The sequence below is a fragment of the Dama dama genome, chromosome 5 (genome assembly GCF_033118175.1).
Source record: "Dama dama isolate Ldn47 chromosome 5, ASM3311817v1, whole genome shotgun sequence".
NCBI lineage: Eukaryota > Metazoa > Chordata > Mammalia > Artiodactyla > Cervidae > Dama > Dama dama.
Window position 1 is genome coordinate 2926095 of NC_083685.1, and position 22438 is coordinate 2948532.

The 22438-nt window shown below is 46.5% G+C and overlaps 2 protein-coding genes across 3 annotated transcripts in view; both read right to left on the bottom strand.

Moving 5' to 3' along the window:
* The window catches only part of SLC5A1 (solute carrier family 5 member 1), a 48736-nt gene extending 32712 nt beyond the window's left edge, over positions 1-16024 (bottom strand). For both annotated transcript variants that reach the window (XM_061141472.1, XM_061141471.1), the window contains exons 1-2: positions 15744-16024; positions 12119-12190 (exon numbers count right to left, since the gene is read on the bottom strand). In XM_061141472.1, coding sequence (XP_060997455.1) covers positions 12119-12190; positions 15744-15878 — 207 coding nt within the window. In that variant the 5' untranslated portion in view covers positions 15879-16024. The remainder of the gene's footprint in view (positions 1-12118; positions 12191-15743) is intronic.
* Positions 15922-19930, bottom strand: LOC133056309 (uncharacterized). Its single transcript, XM_061141473.1, has 3 exons — positions 17303-19930; positions 16777-16897; positions 15922-16393 (listed from the first exon to the last, which is right to left on the bottom strand). The coding sequence occupies exons 1-3, from the start codon at positions 17361-17363 to the stop codon at positions 15922-15924; spliced, it is 654 nt and encodes a 217-aa protein (XP_060997456.1). The 5' UTR covers positions 17364-19930.
* Positions 19931-22438: the final 2508 nt, after the last annotated feature.

Below are 22438 nucleotides of genomic sequence, written 5' to 3' on the forward strand. Positions count from 1 at the left end.
CCTCAAGAGCCACTTTTGTCGCTCTCTCTGCTGCCCGCAGCCCCAGTTATGACCCCAGATGGGCTTCAGACCTGAATCGACCAGTCCAGACATGACTGGACTGAATAACCAGCCTGAGCAGGCTACCCTTCTTGACTTCACATCTGTTTTTTACATCATATGGCTTCAGGTACTCTTTCAAACCTGCCACTCAGCACTGGGTCCTTGGCAGTGCTGAGGACAAAGCCAGTGCCTCTGATTCCCATCACTGTCAGAGACTCTGCCTCTAAATTATCTGGACCATTTAACAAAAACAAATTTCTTCTCATTGCAATTTAGACTCCTGATAATGTGGAATTATCAATTCCACATTAACAATACAGTGGCTCTATCACTTAGAATTCTTTCCTTCAATCCCTCCAGGATTTAACACAAATTTGATGTCTTCCCATGAGCCTTTTCTAAAGGGACAACTACTGAAACCACAAGGAAAACATCTGGCCAAATTCATTTCTCCATACCAACTACAGTCAGTCCCCTACATACAAACCTTCAAGTTGGGAACTTTCAAAGATGCAAATGTGCATACCAGCCCCGGTACACCAGCTGTTTTACTACTGTATTTTTCAAGGTGTGTGTGTGCTTAGTCACTCAGTCGTATCTGACTCTTTGCAACCCTAAGGACTATAGCCTGCCAGGCTCCTCTGTCCAGGGATTTCCCAGGCAAGAATACCAGAGAAGGTTGCCATTTCCTTCTCCAAGGGATCTTCCTGACCCAGGAATTGAACCCACGTCTCCTACACTGGGGCTTCCCTGGTGGCTCAGACGGTAAAGCATCTGCCTGCAACGCGGGAGACCCAGGTTCGATCCCTGGGTCAAGAAGATCCCCTGGAGAAGGAAATGGCAACCCACTCCAGTACTCATGCCTGGAAAATCCCATGGATCGAGGAGCCTGGTAGGCTACAGTCCATGGGGTCTCAAAGAGTCGGACACGACTGAGCGACTTCTCTTCTTCTCTTCTCTTCTCCTACATTGGCATGCAGATTTTTTACCACTGAGCCACCTAGGAAGCCCTTTCAAGGTACTGTACTGTAAGATTAGAAGTGTTTTCTTTATTTTTTGCATTTGCTTTTTATGTATGTATTATTTCTGTGAAAAGTATTATAAACCTATTACAATACAGTACTATGTAGTTGACTGTGTTAGTCGGGTACCTAGGCTCACTTACAAACATGCTCTTATGTATTTAGGGGACTTACTGCATTAATGTCAGGAGATGGAAGCTAGCAGGAACTACATCTATCTCTCAAACCAAAGGAAAACATCAGTTCATCTAACAATCATTCCTTCAGTGTTCAGCCCTAGGGCTCCCTGAACCAGTGCTACTCACAGAGTGCCCTGTGGGCCTGGAGCACTGGCTTCACCCAGGTGCTCAGAAAGTTCAGTCCCCACCCCAGACCCACTGAATCAGAGGAGTAAGGGTGGTTCTTATACACAGTAAAGCTAGAGAAGCCTGCCCTAGACTGTACTGAAAGTCACTATTCCTTCTTAAACTTGTTTTGGCCTCTTTTCTGGGGAGCGGAAGTGCAGTGACTAACTACAAACTTGGGATGCTAAGATGTGGAGGACAAAAAACTTGGGGCAAAAGAAGCTCCCTGCCCAAAATCTCCTACTTACCTCTAGAGTTGTTTGGGGGGTTTTTTAGTATTATTTTTATTTTAACATTTTTCAGAGTTTTAAAGGCCTATTACCATGGCAGTCAGGCTACAAAGTGGGAGACACTGTCACATCCCCATATGCCAAGATAACAGCACGTGAACTGGAACAAGCTTTGGCCAATCTCATGGGTGAAACCCTAGAACTGGCAGGCTCAGTTGAATAAAGACTTCCAGAGGATCCTCACACCACGGGAAAGTTATTGAGACATTTCAAATGGAAATCTACACAAGCCACTCAAAGGCTCTTTGGGAAATTCTTCCACAAACACTTTGTCACCTCAAGAGATGGAGTCATAAGAGTTCCCAGAGGGTGATCTCAACCACCAGAGTCAATCAATAGTGCCAACTGGAGGGCCCGTCTTTCCTGCCATGGCACGCAACTGGGAAGAGGACTTACAGGCTCTCAGTGGCCTTTGTAAACTAGCCCCGTCCTTCTTCTCCAGTCCCAGTAGCCCTCCACCCCCACCCCTAATGGCTTCCAAGTCCTCTGCACTCCAGTTAAATCACACAGACCCAGCCTCCTAGACATACTCAGGAGGCTTTTCTGCCTCCTGCTTCTGTTTGCACCATTTCCTTCTGCTTGCAAGTCCCTCTCCATCAAGTTTTACCTGCAAAAACACTACCCCCATGTTCAAAGAGAAGCCCAGTCCCATCTCTCTGCTGACACCATCCAGAGCCAGGCCCTTCCTCCCCTGACCTTGCCCCATGTGCTGCCTGTTGCACTTTCCCGGTGCCTATCAGGCCCCATTTTGGTAACTGCTTCTGTATGAATGCTGTTCCCCAAACATCCTCTAGTTCTTAAAGAGCATTCATGCTTCCACTTGCATAGGACCTTCCTTGCACATGGCAAGCACTCTGTAAAAGCCTGCTGAGTGAGTGTGTGGGTGGGTGAGAGACAGCAAATCCTTGGAGCCTCCTCTTGGGGAAAGAACAGGAACCAAGTGACCAAATGCCCCTGCGCTGCATTGATTTCCACTGACTGTGTGGTGTCGGCACTCTTAATGGGGACTTGCCAAGGATGGTTCTCTCCTGAGGAAGAGGCGATAAACCTGTCCTGCCAGGCCCACAAAGAGCCCATAAAAACAGTGAGGCTCATTAGAGACTATGAACTGCTCTGAGATGTCAATAGGGTGACCTGTAAGCCTAGTGTTAGTAAAAACAAGACCTCAAGGGGGGTCCAACCTTGTGTGCGTCTGCATCACCCTTGTATTTCCAATTCCTCCCTCATCCTTTGGGGAACCGGTCTAATCTAAATTAACATCTTGATTTTCTAGTAAAGAGTCTTTTCACAGGGGAAGTTTGAGAAGGTTTAATCTTTGACACTCACCATCTCTTAGGGATGATATTTCCTGGTTGGGGATAGAAGAGAAGGTGGGGTTCCTACATTCAGGCTATTTCATTTCTTGAGGCTCTGGTAAATATTAGACACAGGCCTTCTCAAGAGTCATCATAATCTCTGTTTACTCTACATCAACTCACATTCCCCATGGACAAAGGTGGCCTTTCACTTCTTATCTTCATGAACTCTCTCTTTGTCTCAGGAACCAAACAAGCGTGAAATCAGGAAACCACTGCCAAAGCTCTCATCTTCCCAGAGGCTGTAGGTGGGTGAGGTCTTCTGTTGGCATTTATAGGTCAAGGAAGCTGGAGACCAGTCCTCTCACAAACTCAGACAAACTCATCCTTGGGATCATCGACAACTCAGGGCCCCTCACCTGAAAGGTCTGATCAGTATGCATGATCTCTCCCCTACGCTGGCCTCCCTTCAGTTCCCAAGTACCCCAACCTCCTCCCCACCTCAGACCTTTGACCATTCCATCCCTTCTGCTTGGATTGCTCTTTCCGCAATCTTCACATGGCTGCCTCCTTCTCATCCTTCAGAATTCAATCTAAAAATGGCCTTCCCTGATCCTCTTGTGTAGGTTAAGACCCAAAACACTGCCTTCTTACCACTCACCACTGTTTGTAATTTTAGATACATTTTGTAAGAAGTTGTGTCATACACACACAAATATACACCAGGACCTAACACAGATGTGACGCATAGAAGCTAATCAACATGCAAATGTAGGATGAAATCACAGAAGTGCATATATAAATAAATGGTTGAATTCACACTTTAACAAGAAGGATTTGGAGATGAGACACAGGGATAAGGAGGATGATAAGGGATAATGATGATGATGATAAGAATGGCCAACCTGGGTAGCACTAACTGTATACTATTCTAAGAGATTTACATGTATTAACTAACTCAAACCTCAAAACAACTCTGTGATGTAGGTGTTATGATCTCTATTTTGAAACTGAGAAAACTGAGGCAGGAGAGGGAAAGTAACTCACCCTAGGCCATGGAGATAGGAATGGATAGAGCTGAGATTCAAACCAAGGCAGCCTGGTTCTTAATCCCAACTCCAAATCACCTCCCTAACATAAAGCTTACCCAAAGAGAAACAACCTCAAAATGAGCCATGTCACTGGTAGACAGGGAAAGCCCAGATACATTTCTAACTTGAGTGATCCAAAGACTTCATTTTGGCTGATAGTTTCAGCACTCTGCTGACTTCCACCAACTAGCGACATTGATTATAGGTTACTTTTCCCTTTCTCTGTCGGCAAAAGTACTAACGTGTTAGAAAATGCTGGGAAGGCAGCCAGAGGCAGAGGAGAAGCCAGGAACTTAGGTACAAACTAGAGGACAGGAACTTGGCTACCCTCCAGGCAGCTGAGGCCTTGGAACACAAAGAATACGTGGGGTAGTGAGCACCTGCACAGGAATCAGAGAAACTCCTCAGAGGAGACCAACAAGCCTTGAAAGATGGGAGGGAAATGGGTCCAGAAAAGAGAGAGGGAGAGAGAAGGATGTGGGGGAGAGCGAGAGAGGGGAGGAGGAGGAGGCAAGCAGAGGGGAGGAAGAGGAGGAGAAGGAAGAGAAGAAAGAGGAGGAGGAAGAGAGAGAACAGGTTCTTCAAGAGCTAAGAAGACACTGACAGGGCAGGCAAAAAAACTCTTACCAGGAAGGCAACACAGATATGCAGGAACTGACAAGTTTTGCAAAATTTTGACTCGAACTGAGAGAAACTACATGTCTGAAATAACAAGGAAGCATGGTCACACCAGATTTTACCACAATGTCCAGTATGGGCTGAAATCAGGCACTCTGATTAGGGCCAGGCTTGGTTTTCCAGTTTTACTACTAAAACGGAGCCTAAAAAAAAATATCCTAAAGGAAAAAAATTAGGTATACACAGGAACAGAAATGTGGAGCAGTGCTGGAGGCAGGTTTCCACTTGGACCTGAATTCTTAACTCTGCCTACACTGTACAATCTCTGCGCCAGAGCAGAATGTAGGCTGAGGGCTCAGGTGACATCAACAAAGGGATCCGGCTTGAGCATCTGGGGACACAGATCTCTTCTCCCTCTCATTCTTTCAATTCAGTACATGCTGGATGCAAGGCCCCGGACTAGGTGTTGGAAGAGTTTTTCTTTTCTAATGATTAAGAAAAATACAGGCTCAGCTCTGAGATAAATGAAAGCACACACAGCTTCAAGCAATCAGCAGGAAGAGAGGGCTGCCTGGAGACTTGGCAGTTACCTCCACCCAGGCTTATGAAGGCCAAGTACCTGTCTGTCTCCCATCTCACACTTTCCTGACCTTGCTCCCTAGGTGAGCGCTCTGCTTCTCCTGTGTCCATTCACTTCACTCCTGCTTTTCCTCTCACTCATGAGTTCCCACCTAGGTCTCAGGCCTGCCAGTCTCTTCCCAGTGGCCACTTCTAAGTGACTGACCTTTGATCTGATCCCTAGGTTTTAGACTTAGTGACAAAATTAGATACATTTCACTCAAGAAAGTTTAAGAAGTATGAGAAGCTGTCCTCTTTCCTCAGAAAATTTCCATCAGGGTCTCTGGTCAAACATAAATGAAAGAATGTCTTGGTTTTCAGATAAACCTGTAGACTGTGCCTATAGATCTCAGAAATTTCCATCTCAAAGAATAAGGAGAAAGAGAACTGAGCAACCAGAAGAACAGGGAGAACCCTAGCTCTGTTCTTATCTTGTGGGAACATGGGCAACTCATGGGGTTAATCGTCATTCTTGCTGGATGGCTGAGGATTCAATCAGATAAGTAATTGAAGAAAGAACAAGAGCTAAACCTGGGAGTTTATCATATGCCAGGTTCTATTCTGAGACTGAATGTGCATCTTCACAACAGCCTCAAGTAAGTACTGTTTCTCTGTTATAAGAAAACAAATGTGAGTCACAGAGATATTCTGTAACTCAAACAGGGTCACACAGCTAATGAGGGGCAGAGGCTGAATTTGAACCCAAGCAGCCTGACTCCAGAGCCCAGGCCTGAATAAGAGGTCAATAAACTAGAGCCTACAGGCCAAATCTGGCCGTCTACCTGTTTTATAAATAAAGTTTTATTGGAACACAGCCATGCTCATCCATCTTATTGTCCATGGCTGCTTTCATGCTACAGCAGCAAGGTTAAGTAGTTGTGACAGAGACCATATAGCCTCCAGAAATATTTACTCTCTGGGCCTCTGCAAAGAAAGTTTGTCAACCTGTGACCTAAACCACTGTGATATACTCCTCTCTGATGATTCTCAAATAGTAAAGGAAGGAAAGAAACTATGGCTACTGAGAGACATACAGCCATCATATTTCCACTGGAGACGGACTGGCTAGGATGATTGTTCCTTCCTCTGTAGTGTGGAATCTCAGCATTTCAGTACTGGTCAAGGCTTTGAGATCTTGATCTTACTATCTCCCACAGAGAGGAGACTCTCTGAGACTCAGAGAAGCTAATGATTGCCCTGACGTCACAAATCTAGGACAAGGCAAATCCTCCAGCTCCTTGTAAGATCCCCACTCCCTTTGGATACTAACTTCTGCAGTGTTCGAAAATGCCTTGAGGGTTGTTAAAGGGTTGGCTCAGCCCTGTTGTACCTGCTGCTCCATGGAGCTGCCTCTGCCAGTGGTTTTGGCTGGTGTAACCAAACTCTCCTCCAAAACAAAAGTTCTCTGTGGGGCTGTGTACATAGGGATCTACCTCTCTGAGTAATTTCTGCTGCCACTAACCAAGGCATGGGGAATTTCCCCTTCAAAGCTCACCTTCCTGCTTTCACATCACCTACACCCTCAAAAAATCATTACAACACAACACCCAGGCAGTTGTTCGTCAACACACCAAGCCATGGTACCATAGAAAAGGGGACTCCTGGCCCACAGTTACATAAGGTTTCATTTTACTCACGATGTTTCCTGTTTCTTAGTGGGCTTGGCTTGCCTCAAATTACTCACACTTCTGAGTCAAAGACCCCTGCCTGGCCATCTTTGTGAGCTAATTCCTCCTATAACGCAGCCCTAGAGTCCTTGCTCCTCCTCCTGATGGTCCCTCACTTCTATCCCCAGGCCAAGCACAAACTCTCTCTCTCTCTCAGCCTCATTAACTTTTTAGGAATGGAATCTTTTTCCAGAGTGCCTGGACCTCCACCTGTTACAGATCACAACTGCACCAAAGTCACCAAAGCCCCCAAGTATACCCCAAAAAACTGGTCTCTCCTCTGTCCTATCTTCTTTTTGACTTTATGAGCTCTGATTTCCACTTGCTTTTCTCATGGATGACTATCCAAGCCCTTGGGGCTTCAGGTATATCAGTCCAAGGCCAGTGCAAGTTCTTTCCTCCTAAAAACTCCCTGGGACTATTGTTCTGAAGCTTCTTTGCTTGCTCACCCTTGTTGCTGTTATTTAGACACTAAGTCGTGTCCAACTTTTTTGCAACACCATGAACTGTAGCCTGCCAGGCTCCTCTGTCCATGGGATTTTCCAGGCAAGAATACTGGAGTGGGCTGTCATTCTCTTCTCCAGGGGATCTTCCCAACCCAAGGATTGAACCCAGGTCTCATGAACTGCAAGTGGATTCTTCACCATCTGAACCACCAAAGAAGCTCAAAACATAGGTTGGTGGGTTGCTCACCCTACTATAGCACAAAGCAACAGATCTAAAGGCAGATGAAGGGGACATGGGGGCCACCAGAAGCTGAGAGAGATATCAGCTCTGAGAGCCTCTGGTCCCTGTGATGTCCTCCTTGAGCCAGCACACTCGAGGACTGATATTCTGACAATAAAACTTACAGACCGATGACAGGTTTAAACTGACTTTGTATTTTAATCCAAAGGGAAATTTAGAAGTATAGAAGTAGAGCTTTGATGCAGTTTAGACTATTTTTCAAGTTTGAAAAGTACTTTGATTTGCATTTTCTTGCATGCTGTGTTGTCCTTTCAGATGTGTACTGCAATAGATTTTTTTTTTTTTTTACTGCTATAGTTTTTAAATCACTTTAAATTTTAGAATGGAAATCATCATGATTATTTTTCTTCTAAATTAGAGGTTGTTAAATTTCATAAGTTAGCAGAACATTAACCTCAAACATAATTTTAGTAGAGTCCCCTCATATAAAATAAGTAAAAACCGGGTTGCTGGGAAGGAGAGCAAAAGCAGTCCCTGAAGCATCTCTGCAGCTTCCAAAGGTGTTAGCCGCTCAGTCGTGTCCGACTCTTGGCAGGCAGATTCTTTACCACCTGAGCCACCAGGGAAGCCCAAGGGTTGTCGTGAACATTCTTTTAAGGACTACTATCTTAGAATATAACCACACTTTGAAAGCGAAAAGTGAAAGTGTTTGTTGCTCAGTCCTGTCCGACTCTTTGGGACTCCATGGGCTATAGCCTGCCAGGCTCCTCTGTCCACAGAATTCTCCAGGCAAGAATACTGGAGTGGATAGCCATTCCCTTCTCCAGGGGATGTTCCTGACCCAGGGATGGAATCTGGGTCTCCTACATTGCAAGTGGATTCTTTACCGTCTGAGCCATCAGGGAAGCCTATAACCACACTTCACAGAATCTAAAACACCAACTATTGTTAAGACATACCACATAGCACAAAGCTTGCCACTTAAAGTATGACATGCCACTGACTGACTGTCAGACAGAGTCAGTCTCAGAGCTGTAAAAATGTGGTCAATGTGTAGCTGGAATTGATGATTTACAGTAGGTATAAATAAATTACATATAAATCGTGTTCATTTACTCACACTGTCAATGTGAAAGCTAAATTTAAGTGATGTGGCAGCAATGGCTTTATATAAAGGCCAGCTTCCAGGTACTTGGCAGCCAACAAGTGCCAGCTGAGGTGTTCCATCCTGAGTCTCCTAACCTTCCTTCCACATGTTAATGTTTGCATTTCCTGAGCCCCTGCCAAGCACAGTGCTGAGCGCTGTACATGCATAATCTCATTTAATCCTGACAAAGGTCCCCCACAGTAGGTATTATTCTCCTACTCCAGAGAAGGAGAAACTGAAGCTCAGGGAAGTTCAGTGACTTGCCCAAAGTCATACAACTAATACATGAAGCAGGTCAGATGGGCTGACTTCAAAGTCTGTGCTCATTCTACTCTGGAATTTCCTGGAATTAGAGCATTTTGGGGGGGGGGGGGGGCTGGTCGCTGCATCCCCATTCAAGAATCCCCTTGGGGTTTCCCTGGTGGCTCAGTGGTAAAGAATCTACCTACCAACGTAGGAGACACAGATTCAATCCCTGATCATGGAGGATTCCACGTGCATTGGAGCAACTAAGCCCATGTGCCACAACTACTAAGCCCATTTGCCACAACTACTAAGCCCATGCTCTAGAGCCTGGGAAACACAACTATTGAGCCCACATGCCCTAGAGCTGATGCTCTGCAACAAAAGAAGCGACTGCAACAAGAAGCCTGCGAATGCAACCAGACAGTAGCCCCTGCTCGCCCCAAATAGAGAAAGTCTGTGCACAGCAGCAAAGACCAGCACCACCAAAAATAAATAATTTTTTTTAAAATAGAGCTATCCAGACAGGTTAGATTTTTAATTTGTTGCCCATGGTTAATTTCCACAAAGAACCTTCTCCTAGAGCTCTGGGCTTCTTGCTGTTCTCTACGTTTAGGACTTTGAAGGAAACAAAACATTCCCCTATTTTAGCACTGGGAAGTGTAGAGTCTTAACCATTGAACCACCAGGGAAGCCCCTGAGAAGCTTTTTTTTTTTTAATGCAGATTCTTGGAGCCCTCCTTCAAGGTATTTTATGTAGTGGATCTGGAATGAGGCCCGGGAATCTGCATTTTTTAAAAGTACACCAGGTGACCTGGATACATGGGCAGTTTATAAACCTTTCATATAATCTTATGAAACCTTAGATACCATTTTTGGAAGAAGAATTTGAGCCTCATCAAGGAAGCAGGGACTTCTCCACAAAAGAGGAACAACGTTACATTGGTCAGAATAATCCAACACTGAGACAGGAAAACAAAACCCACAGGAAACCCATATAAACCTCTGAACCTGACCTGTTTGGTCAGGGTGTGGTGGAGCCAATTCCTCTCATCAACCAACTCTCAGACCAGATCCAAACCCAGGTGTCATCAGGAAGGAAGACATCATCACTGGTTAAGATGTGATGTGTTCTCAGGCCTAACCTAAAATGTCTGTCTCTTAAGGTGGTTCCACCCCATGTCTCTGCCTTCTCATCAGCTTCTCTAAGACTCAGAGAGTAGAAGCTAAGGGCTTATCCCTAATGAATCAGCCCCAGAAAACTTACATGAAGAGATATGAGTTTCCTGTTAAGGTCGGGGGAAGGAAGAGAAAAGAGGTCTGGATGCAAACCGAGGCTGGATGAGCACATGGCAGGCTTACTCTTGGGGGTGCTGAAGCATTCAGTGGGGTGGGGTGTCAGTTTCCAAACAACTAAAGTAAACTTCAAAGTTCTACTCAGTTTTCTAATTCGGCAAATCTCAAGCCCACTGAGATTTCATGCCAGCCTCTGGTCTGAAGTACGTAGAGCAGCAGTGTCCGATAGAACTTTCTAAAACGATGGAAATGTTCTAGATCTGCAGCATCCAATATGGTGACCACCATCGACATGTACCTGTTAAGCACTTGAAGCATGGCTAGTGTGACTGAGGAAATAAATTTTTGATCTTATTTTAATTTCAATTTAAAAAACCAATGTGGTTAGTGGCTACCATATTAGACATTGCATTTCAACCTTGTCTTGAACTTTGTGGTCACAGTTGCCTATTCAACACCAGCCTTTAGAAAAGCATCAAAGGCCAAAGCATGAGAAGATAAAATGTGTCATGAGAGACCACCATGAGGGACCCCCACAGAAGTCAGCAGCTGCCCAGTGTTCTTGGCCACCTTAAAGATAAAGAGAAATGACTTCAGGGATAAAGCTAGCAACTGTGAAGATACTGATTTACTTACTTGCTTGTTTTACGTTTTGATGGTGCAGTGTAGTGTATGGGCACTTAACCCCCCAATCAGAGATCGAATCTGTACCATCTGTGGTAGAAGCATGGAGTCTTGACCACTAGACTGTCAGGCAAGTCCCAAGATGCTAATGATTAACTCCCATCTCCAAATAACTGATCAGAGGGCAGTTGCAGGAAGTGTCACGGTTTCCTCCTACCTTCCCTCTGTGCCGTGTGTTATGACAGTGACAGTCTCTACTTTCTTACATCTCTTCCTCCATAGCTGTCACTCTCTTCTTATTGTATGTATGCTTCATTAACCCCCCTTTCACCAGCCAGTCCTGCTTCTATCTTAGGCCCAAGGAATTGCACAATTTGGTCAATCTGGTCAACAGTAGTTTCGATGAGAACTCTGGATAGAACCAGTCACTGGGCTGACCTGATAACCCAGCAGAGCCCTGAGGAGACAGGATGAAAGGGCACTCCCACTTTCTCTTCCACCTATGCATATGTCCTGTGATGGGGATTCTTCTGCCCATGTGCAAGTGTCAGGGAAACCACCCTACATACATACAAAATCCAAAATCCAAGAGATGAGGAGAACTGTGGTTGGGGACAGTAGGGGCCCCTCCTCCAGCTACTCTTCAAATGTTTATTGAGAGCCTCCTGGGTATCAGGCCCTGTGTTAGGCTCCTGATGTAGACAGAGAAATTCTCTCCTCTGTGGAACTTGAATCAAAAAGAACTACTATTTACTGAGTTTCTACCCTATAAGAGGGTCTCCACTTCTCATAATCCTCCTAGAAGGTAAATATCATCACTCCCATCTTATGGAAACTGACGTGGAAGCTCAGACTTGCCCAAGATCACCTTGGGCTAGGTGCTCTTTTTGCTCTTCCATACTGTCCTCCCTGTGAAGTCTTTCCTCTATTTATCCCTTGAAAAAAATGTCAAGCATTATTTCTTTAAAGCTTGTTCCCTTACCACTGGAGATTAAGGTGAATTGGTGACCTGGTGAGAAGGTGATCCATTTTTCGGGATCAAAGGCAAAAAGAAAGAATCACCACCACCCAGAGCCAACAAGAAAATGGGGAATATCATAGTTCAGGGAAATATGTATTTCAGAGAAAACTTACCGGCCACCACACCATATTTCGTCCTGCCAGGAAGAAGCCTCCAACGGTCCCACGGTTAGTGGAAAACATGGCCTGGGGAGGAAGTGTCAAAAACTTAATAGAAAACCAGAACAGAGTAACCTTGCCAGCCAAGAGGACATCCCCTGTCTCCCCATTTACTCGCACTTTCTTCAACCTACTTTACTTTCTGAAACAATTCCACACTCTAGGACATCAGGTCACAGCTCGGTACCAGGAAGAATTTCCTTGCCACCAGGATCATCCAGGAATGGAAATAGTGCTCCTGGGGGAAGTTTCTGCTGGAAGTTTTGGAGTCAAGCGCTGACAGTTTGGAGGCTTCCCAGGTGGCTCAGTGGTAAAGAGCCACCTGACAATGCAGGAGATGCAGGTTTGACCCCTGGGTCGGGAAGATCCCCTGGAGTAGGAAATGGCAACCCACTCCAGTATTCTTCCCCAGAAAATCCCATGGACAGAGGAGCCTGGTGGGCTAGAGTCCATAGTGTTGCAAAGAGTCGGACACAACTGAGCAACTGAGCACACACACATGCTGACAATTTATCAAGGTGATTTTGTAAAGTGGTTTAAACAAAAGATTTGAAAATAGGATGAAGAAGGTTGAACATGATCAAGTTAGGTCCTCACTTTATGAGAATATGTGAGGGACACTGTAACAGCAGTGCAAGTGGTGGTAAGGACCATGAAGAGGGTGTTCCCAGAAAGGACAGAGTCTTAGGGAGGGGGAACGGTGAGATATTGGAAACAGCATTGCCTTTGGCATCGAAAGTTCTGGGCTCTGGTCCCAGCCCTGGGGCTGATTCCTGAGTGGCTTCTAGTCACCCTCTCTGATCCTCGTCTGTTAAATAGAAAGGTTGGGCTCCCCCATTACGACTCAGGCATCCAACGATGCTGTTAATGCAAATGCTGCATAAAGCAGGGGTCGGTACATTTTTTCCCATTAAGAAAAAGGACATGTGACGTGAGCTTGTGCTCAGTCATGTCCAACTTTTTGCAATCCCATGGACTGTAGCTCCCAGGCTCCTCTGTGCTTGGGATTTTCCAGGCAAGAATACTGGAGTAAGTTGCCATTTCCCCCTCCAGAGGGATCTCCTCAACCCAGGGATTAAACCCTCATCTCCTGCATCAGCAGGCAGATTCTTTACCACTGAGCTACCTTGGAAGCTCTAAGAAAAAGGGCCAGGTAGTAAATAGGCTTTGTGGGATATATATGATCTCCACTACATATTCTTTTTGTTTGATTTGGTTTTTTACAACCCCTGAAAAGCATTTTTTTTTAAATCTTAACTTGTAAGCCATATAAAAATAGGTTGTGGGCCAGATTTGGTCCATGGGCTGTAGTTTAGCAATGCCAACACAAAGGGTTTCAGGATATCTTAATGAAGTCTTCCAGAAGGAATAGTCAGTCGAAAAGGATACAAAACTCCCCATAGGAGGTGGTGAAAGACACATGGAACTATACCCTAAAAAAATAAGAAATTCAAGAAACTCAAGCCCAGATACTATTGGATGAGGCAGCATTTTCCAATGATTAAAAGGATTTTAAAAAAAAGAAAAAATATTGGAAGAGACAGGGATGGACAAAGGGATTCTGGCCTGGGTGCCTTTTCTAAGTTGGGGAAGCACAGTGGGCCTGGATGACTGTTTCTGCAGCCTAGAGATCACACAGGAGTCAGGATGTCCATCCCTGAGCCAAACCACTCTCGACACTCCGTTGGAAGAAAGAAACTTAAACTAGAAGAAAGCTAGCATGTTAAATGATCAGGGGGTCGGAGGCACTAACTAGTAGGGAAAGACTAACTGTAGACAAACACTAAGAGGCTCATTAGGGAGCATTTAACAATACAAGTAATATGAATTCACAGATAATTGAGAAGTGTAAACATCATAACCATCGGGACTGGCAGGGCTTTGGTTAGGGGAGTTGAGCTTATCAACAGTTGTCAGGGAAACAGGAGGTACCGCTAGCAAACGATGGATTCCCATCTCCCTTGCAGCACTTATTAATACAAGCTGGGGTGAGGGATGAAGGCAGGCAGGGTGAGAGAGCACACGGTGCCATGGAAAACTGAGAGTCGGTGACCTGAGTCCCATGCATCTCAACCTCAGGCAAACCACAGTCACACAGAGCTTCCATTTCTTATTCTGTAAGATGAGGACTAGCATTCCTGCCCTCCTTGTGGCTTTTTGTGAGATGCCCTGCCCATCTGACCACTTTTGCCCATTTTACTTAAAAGAGCAAAAATCATTCAGGGTCTGACTCATACCCTGGAGAGCAAATGATAGTATTAGGTTAGCCAAAAAGTTTGTTTGGGTTTTTCTGTAAGATATCGGAAAAACACAAATGAACTTCTTGGTCAACCCAATTATACCTTTTAAAGATTCTTAGAGTCCATAATGAGCTTTCAGATGCATCTCCCAGACCCTCACAGCCATTTATGAGGAGTCATAAGAACAGGTAAGATTATACCCATTACACACCTGAATAAACTGAGACTGGACAGAGTTACCAACATCGCAAGAACACTGGAAGGTGTAGAAGGCAGTGGTAAACCTGAGAACCTTGGCCCCTGGCTGGACTTTCCAGAGTCTAAGAAGCTGAGGCTACTGAGCAAGAATCAGTCACATAGACCCCTTGTGACACTTAAGGCCTTCAGTCACATCTGGTTTCTTTTTAAATTACACTTTTCTTTTTAAAAATCAATACTTCCCTTTTCTGTTAAAAAAAAAAAAAAAAAAACACTCTATGACCATGAAGGGGTTAATGTCCACCCTCCTCTCCTCTAAGTCAAAAGATTTCAATCACCTGCTAGCACCCTGGCTTCCTGGCCTGCCACCCCTCCATGGAAGCCTTTGAGAGTGACTGGAAGATGTTCACACTTAAAACACCTGTCTTCCGGTTGCTGGGTGTGCCAGAGTCTGTCCCAAGTGAAATTTCCAAGTTCAGGACTGCTGAGAACAAGTTTCTCTGGTTTGGTGTGTCCCCAGAGTCCCAAGAGGGAGCCCAGTCATTTCCTTCTCCCCAGCCCAGCCCAGGCCACACTCCGACCTTCCTCCTCCTCCTCCTCTTCCTGGGCCCAGCTTTCCCAGCTCTCTCTCACTTCAGCCCCTGCACGGGCACTGAGCCTCTCCCAGGAGGGGCCGCCCCACAGCATCTGCATCTGACAGGTGCTGTGTCCTTCCCGACCCACCTGTTTCTCTTCCTTCTGACTAAAGGCAGGAGGTAGTCACCTCCCTGAGTCTCACTTCTCAGCCCTGGGACCCTCCCTGCAGCTGCAAGCGGGTCCTCTGCTTCCTCTCAAGCCCCCAGCCTCTCCAACCTCTCACTCTCCTTCTCTGCCCACTGGCCTGGAATGGGGGAGCCTCCCTGGACACTGACCAGCACCCCCTCCCTTCTGCTCACCCTTGCTTGCCCCCTCACCTCACATGGTGCCCCCTGAACTCCTCTCAGACGTTTCCAAGTGACTTCCACCTAGCTCCACATACCCTTCAGCCCACCCTCCCCTCCTCAGGCTTCACCAAGACCATGGTTTCTCCGTGGGCCCCCTTCTCCCTCCCTCCTCTTGGCCCTTGCGCCCTCAAGCCCTGTGTTCCAGGACCCCCCACCTACCCACAGTCCGACAGCCATCACCACCACGAAGTAGATGACGATGACAGAGATGTCAGCCGCATTGCGGATGCGCTCATGGGCCTTGAGGGGCTCGGCGGTGGTCGTGGCTGGGGGGCTCCAGGTGCTACCGTCCATAGTGGCAGCTGCAACGTGTCCCTCCTGCCCGGCTGTTGGTCCCTTATACAGCCTCCAGGTTAATGATCAGCCTGGGGGAGGGGACCTGTGGAGTCTGGCAGCAGGACTGTCGTGCAGGGGCCCCAGCGCTGGTCGGAGAGCAACTCTGAGTGCAGAATGAGGACAAGCTGGCAGAGCTATTGGCAGGAGGTGGGCGGGTAGGTAAAGGCTCTCCAGAGAGCGGGGTGGGGCCAGCCAGGGGGCGGTGCCCATGGAGCACAAAAGCCCGCTGTGCTCCCATCTCTGGGCACCCGGCAGCCTCGCCCGGCCTGCTGTGGGGCCACACCCAGGCCAGGGCTCCAGCGGCTCTCTTGAGGAGCCAGGCTGCCTGGTGCTGGGGACCTAGAAGCCTCAGGTCACCTGCCACCTGCCCGTGGACCAGTCGTGTTCTCCACAGACCTGGCTTCTCCATGTGTAAAAGGCATGCAGGACTGTCCCAGGAATCAGCCAAGTTCTTGGTCTCCATGGAGAACTTTCTGGGGAAAATCAGAAGTTGCTGGATGTTGCTGAAGAAAATTCAGCACAGTGGCAGTATCTTAGCCAAAGGGATGACCACTCACCCATCCACCTTTCTGCCCCTCCCTCTACAACCTGCAGCCCCCCGCACACGGTTATCCCAACTCAAGGAGGGAGACACCGAGACTGGGAAAGGGGAGCTATTTCCTTGCCCTGTACCTCACCCAGTGATGTTATTTGGGGCCCTTCCAAGCCAGGGAGGGAAGATGCTAGAGAATCCCTCCCAAGGAGCTCACCAAACCCTGGCCCTCTCTGGGGCTCAGCCTGTCCACCTGGAAACACATGTCTAATCTGGAAGTCAGGGCTCAGAAGAGAGAGGACGGTGAGAAGAGGCATGGCTCACCGAGGGCACGCGGCGAGCCAGTGACGGAGGTAACCATGCAGCCCAGGCCAACGCAGGCCTCGTTCAGAGCAGGGTTGGGGTGCTCTCAGGGGCTGGTGCTGGAAACTCCCGAGCAGGCACTCTAGAGAGGGCAGCCTTGCTGGGTGATGAGATGCTTAGAGTAGGGAAGGTCCACCCAAACCCTGCCAAGACGCTATGATGCCTCGGGCCCTCCCTGCCCACCAGACATCCAACCACTGCTTAAAGTCAAGCAGCCCATTCCTTTGCACCTCACTGCCTCTGAAAGCTACTCCCCTCCTGTCCCTCCAGAGCCTGTTCGTCCCCCCTTCCCCATCTGTTCCCCAGGATGATAAACTCTGTGAGGCTATGTCCAAGGCCCATCATAATACCTGTCCACCACGTGTGTACCTATGGTACGTGTGTCCCTGATTTTTGTTGGTGTTGATGTGTGGCAGAAACCAACACAACATTGTAAAGCAATTATCCCCCAATTAAAGAAATAAATAAACAGTGAAAAAAATAATACCTGTCCACAGGAAAAAGAAGTTCCCCACCTGGGGATCTTGGGAGCAGGGGCTCTTCACCATGGATGCCTCCCATGACTTAGAGCTCAGCCATCAGCCACAGTGTGGAGCCGCTCACCTTCAATCCATGTCTATCGGCTCCCGCATTGAGCAAAGATTTTTTCACCTGGCTCTGTGCCAAGCAGAGTCCTTGCCCTCAGGGAACTTCCAGTCTAATCTGGAAGTGAACCCCTACACCCGAGGAAAAGTCCAGCATTGAGCCCCCAGCTGCAGGTAGCCAGCCCATGCCCAGTTCTAAAAGTAAAGTCTGTGGAAACGAGAAAACTTAAAATGTGAGTGGGAGGTAGGCTCAGAAATGTTAATGGACCTCAGGGGGGACACAGCTGTTCTTTGACTCTTTCTAGGGCAGCAGAACATAGGTGGCCAGAGGAGGTAAGGCGCGGGTGGCAGCCAGGGAGAGACAGAGAATGCACTCATTCATTTATTCATTCATTCATTCCTGCAACAAAAGAGCAGCTTCTGTGTGCCAGGTCATTGATGACACTGGGGTTACAGCTATGAATGAGACTCCCAAGGTTCTTGCCCTTCTCACAGGGTTTCCAGCCCAGTAGCGGAAACAGACTGTCAGCAAAGATGAGACAAATACTTCTAAAATTAGCACAGTGATGTGTGCTTTGCAAGAGAAGTACTAATGCTCCAAATATCTAGCAAGGATTTTGACCCGGGAATGAGTTGAGGTTGCGGGAAGGTCTGGTTTGGGCAGGACCCTGAAACAGAAGGAATGAGTCAGGTGAGACAGGAGTGAGAGATGTGCCAGGAGAGGGCAAGCATGGTGACGGAGGAAGAGGATTCATCTACAGTGTGTAAGGAGTCACCAGCTGGGACTGGAGATAAAAAATAAACTAAAGGCATGTCATCAGCAAGCAATCCCCACCACGGCTATCCCCAAGCTTACTGAGGTCCTTTTGCAATTTCTCTTTCTCACTGGTCTTGAACAAATTAAGCCCAAGAAAACAGTATGGAGGTTTCTCAAAAAATTAAAACTAGAACTACCATATAAACCAGCAATCCCATTTCTGGGAATATATCCAAAGGAAATAAAAACACTGTGTCAAAGAGATATCTGTACTCCTGTGTTCGTAGCAGCATTATTTGCAAAAACCAAGACATGGAAACAGCCTAAGCACCCACTGATGGATGAATGCATGAAGAAGGTGTGATATATATCATATGATGGAATGTTATTCAGCCATACAAAAAGAAGGACATCTGGCCATTTGTAACACCATGAAGGAATCTTAATGGCATTGTGCTAAATGAAATGTCAGGCATGGAAAAACAATTGCTGCGTGATCTTACCTACACTCTAAAAATAAGGAAACTCATAGAACCAAAAAGTAGCATGGTAGTTGCCAGAGGCCGGGGGTGGAGGAAATGGTGGAGACATTGGTCAAAGGATATAAGTTCTAAGATTAATAAATTCTGGAAATTGAAAGCACAGTGTGGTGATTATAGTTAACAGTACTTTTTTGGAAGTTGCTAAGAGATCTTAAGTGTTCTTATCACAAAGAAAGAAGGAAAAAAAGGTAACTACGTGAGGTTAGTTAACTTGATGGCGGTAATCATTTCACACTGCATACACATTTTAAATCGTCACATAGTACACCTTTTAAAAAGTCTTGTGGTACAACCTAATTTTTTTTTAATTTCCCCTGAACAGATGCTTTCAGAGGAAGAAAGTATGATGCACCATTTGGCTTCACAGCCGGCCAGAGCTGCTGAGTCACTGCTCATTGGTGAGGATCCTATTCACCTCTCTCCTGGCCTCCCTGTTGCCAACAAAAACCAGGGTCTGGTCTTTTAAAAGGACCTTGTTACCAGAACCTCAGAGGAAAAAGCAGGCCAACCAACCTGACATGGGGAAGATGAGGCTGATGAAGAAAGACAGATGTGAGAGCACGAAGCAGAACCCACCTGAATCCACACAGGTTCACAACCTCTGGTCAGATTGGGGTCTTAAGTTTGAAAAGTCAGGTGCTCACAGGTTCACAGCTAAACCTGACTGTTGGAGAAAAATATTCAAATGACTCAGATTGCTAAGCTAGATCTACAGATGGCCAAGGAGAGACCCAAGATTTGGAGGGTTGTTGTTTTGGTTATTTCATCACTAAGTCATGTCTGACTCTTTTTGTGAACCCATGGACTGTAAACCCACCAGGTTTCTCTGTCCATGGGATTTCCAAGGCAAGAATACTGGAGTGGGTTGCCGTTTCCTTCTCCAGGGGATCTTCCCAACTCAGGGATCGAGCCAGAGTCTCCCGAGAACCCTGCAAAAAAGGCAGGTTCTTTACCACTGAGCCACCTGGGAAGCCCTCATTATTAAATGTGAATTGTTCCGTCTCCTCTCCTCTGCCTGCCTCCTCACTGCTCATCTGTGCAGGTCTCACAAGAGTCCAACCTGCTCCTGCCAGCCAGGAGGGCCCTCCCCAGCAGGCCCTTCCATCCCTCACTCAGTGAGGACCCCACGGTGGGATGGCCGGCTCCTGAGCACTTGTCACACAGCAAAGTCGACAGCCTTGGTGGGGAGGCCGTGAGTTTGAGAGGGTGTCTGGGGGGGGGGACCCATGTGTCTACCCGGAATCTCAGCTCAGCCATCACCAGCGGCAGACCATGGACAGCTCACAGGCATCTGTGACTCCCATTTGAGGAGAGACAAAAGACAGTCAGACAAGGACTGTCTTATGTACCTATGAGGTGCAAATGAGATGTGAAGAAGCCTGTTGACAATGAAAGGGTGAAAGTGAGGGACTGAGGGGGCTACCGTGATTTTTCTCTCCTTTACCTTTTCCCGGTTATAAGCACAGGTATAAGAATCAGGTTGTTGATTAGTCTAAGTGTTAGTTTCCTCAGTCTGGAATTACCACAAACTCAGTGGTAAATTACCACAAAACAGAAATTGGATTTCCCTGGTGGTCCAGTGCTTGAGAGTTCACCTACCAATGCAGGGGACACAGGTTCACGCACTGGTCTGGGAAGACTCCACATGCCGCAGGGCAACTAAGCCTGTGCACCGCAACTACAGAGACTGTGCCCTAGAGCCCATGAGTCACAACATGAGAAGCCCACGCAAAACAACTAGAGTGGTCCCCACTCAACGAACGCAGCTAGGGAGAGCCCAGCGTGCAGTAGTCAAGACCCAGCACAGCCAAATAAAATTAAATTAAATTGTTTAAAAAAACATGTATATTATCTAGGGTGAAACAGATCATCAGCCCAGGTTGGATGCATGAGACAAGTGCTCAGGCCTGGTGCACTGGGAAGACTCAGAGGGATCGGGTGGAGAGGGAGATGGGAGGGGGGAACGGGATGGGGAACACATGTAAATCCATGGCTGATTCAGGTCAATGTATGACAAAAACCACTACAATATTGTAAAGTAATTAGCCTCCAACTAATAAAAATAAATGGAAAAAAAAAAAAGCAAATCTATTCTCTCACTGTTATGGAAGGCAGAAGTTCAAAATCAGTTTTACTGGCCTGAAATCAAGGTGTCAACAGGGCCACTCTATTGAGGTTTGAGGGGAGGGTCCTTCCTCGCCTCTTCCAGCTTCCAGTGGCTGCCAGCATTCCTTGCTTGTGGCTATACCACTCTAATCTCTACCCCTGTCTCTTTGGGTGTGTGAGTGGTTAAATACACATGGCATAAAATTTACCATTTTAACTATTTTAAAGTGTATAGTTAGTGGCACTCAGTACATTCACATTGTTGTACAACCATCACCACCATCTATCTTCAGAACTTTTCATTTTCTCAGAATGAAGCACTGTACCCACTAAACAGTAACTCCCCATTCCCTCCTCCCCCAGCCCCTGGATATCACCATTGTACTTTCTGTCTCTATGAACTTGACTACTCTAGGGTCCTCGTGTAAGTGGGATCATACTGTCTGCCTCCAACTTCATATTGCCTTCTCTTCTGTGTTTGTCTGCCAGACCTCCCTCTCTCTCCCTCTCCTTCACAAAAACATTTGTGATGGCATTTAGGGTCCACCAGAATTATCTAAGATGATGTATCTTTATCTCAAGCTCCTTAACTTAATCACAACTGCTAAGATCCTTCTTTCAAATAAGGTAGCATTGACAGGTTCCAACGTTAAGACCTGTTACCTCTAGGTGGCCATTATTTGAACCACTGCAATCAGCGATGGTGAAGAAGTCTGAATGTGGAAAGCGTTGATGGACCGAGACTGAATTCCCCTAAAACTGATGTTTCTTGCTGAATTTATGATTCACTTTTCTATCTGAAACGTTATTCTCTTTCTTGTCCAATCCCTGCTCCCCTAAGGATTGAGGAATATCAAAGAAAAGCTAGCTTAAAACTCAGTATTAGAAAAACTAAGATCATGGCATCCGGTCCTATCACTTCATGGCAAATACTAATAGAAAGGGTAAAAAATGGAAGCAATGACAGATTTTATTTTCTTGGGCTCCAAAATCACTGTGACAGTGACTGCAGCCGTGAAATTAAAGGATTTTTGCTCATTGGAAAGAAATCTTTGACAAACCTAGACAGCATATTAAAAATCAGAGACATCACTTTGCACATATGCAAGGTACATATAATCAAAGCTATGTTTTTCCAGTAGTCATGTATGGATGTGAGAGCTGGATCATAAAGAAGGCTGAGTGTTGAAGAACTGATGCTTTCAAATTGTGGTGCTAGTGAAGACTCTTGAGAGTCCTTTGGATAGCAAGATCAAACCAGTCAATCCTAAAGGAAATCAACCTTGAATAGTCATTGGAAGGACTAATGTTGAAGCTGAAGCTCCAATACTTTGGCTACCTAATGTGGAGAGCCAGCTCATTGGAAAAGACCCTGATGCTGGGCAAGACTAAGGTCAAAAGAAGAAGGGAGCGACAGAGGATGAGATGGTTAGATAGCATCACTGACTCAATGGACATGAATCTAAGCAACCTTCAGGAGATAGTGAGGGATGGGAACCTGACGTGCTGCAGTTCATGGGGTCACAAAGAGTTATATACAACTTAGTGACTGAACAACAACAACAAAGAAAAGAGGGGACTGAAACCAAGTAGGACCCTGCAGGGCCTTCCTGAGTACAAGCCCCACCATGTCC

Coding starts and splice junctions, on each gene's coding strand:
- LOC133056309 (XM_061141473.1), bottom strand. CDS start 17,363: ATGGTGAAGAGCCCCTGCTCCCAAGATCCCCAGGTGGGGAACTTCTTT. Junction 16,898..17,302: donor CTTCTTTTTCCTGTGGACAG/GTATTATTTTTT, acceptor TGCCCTCTCTAG/AGTGCCTGCTCGGGAGTTTC. Junction 16,394..16,776: donor TGGCTCGCCGCGTGCCCTCG/GTGAGCCATGCC, acceptor GATTTTCCCCAG/AAAGTTCTCCATGGAGACCA.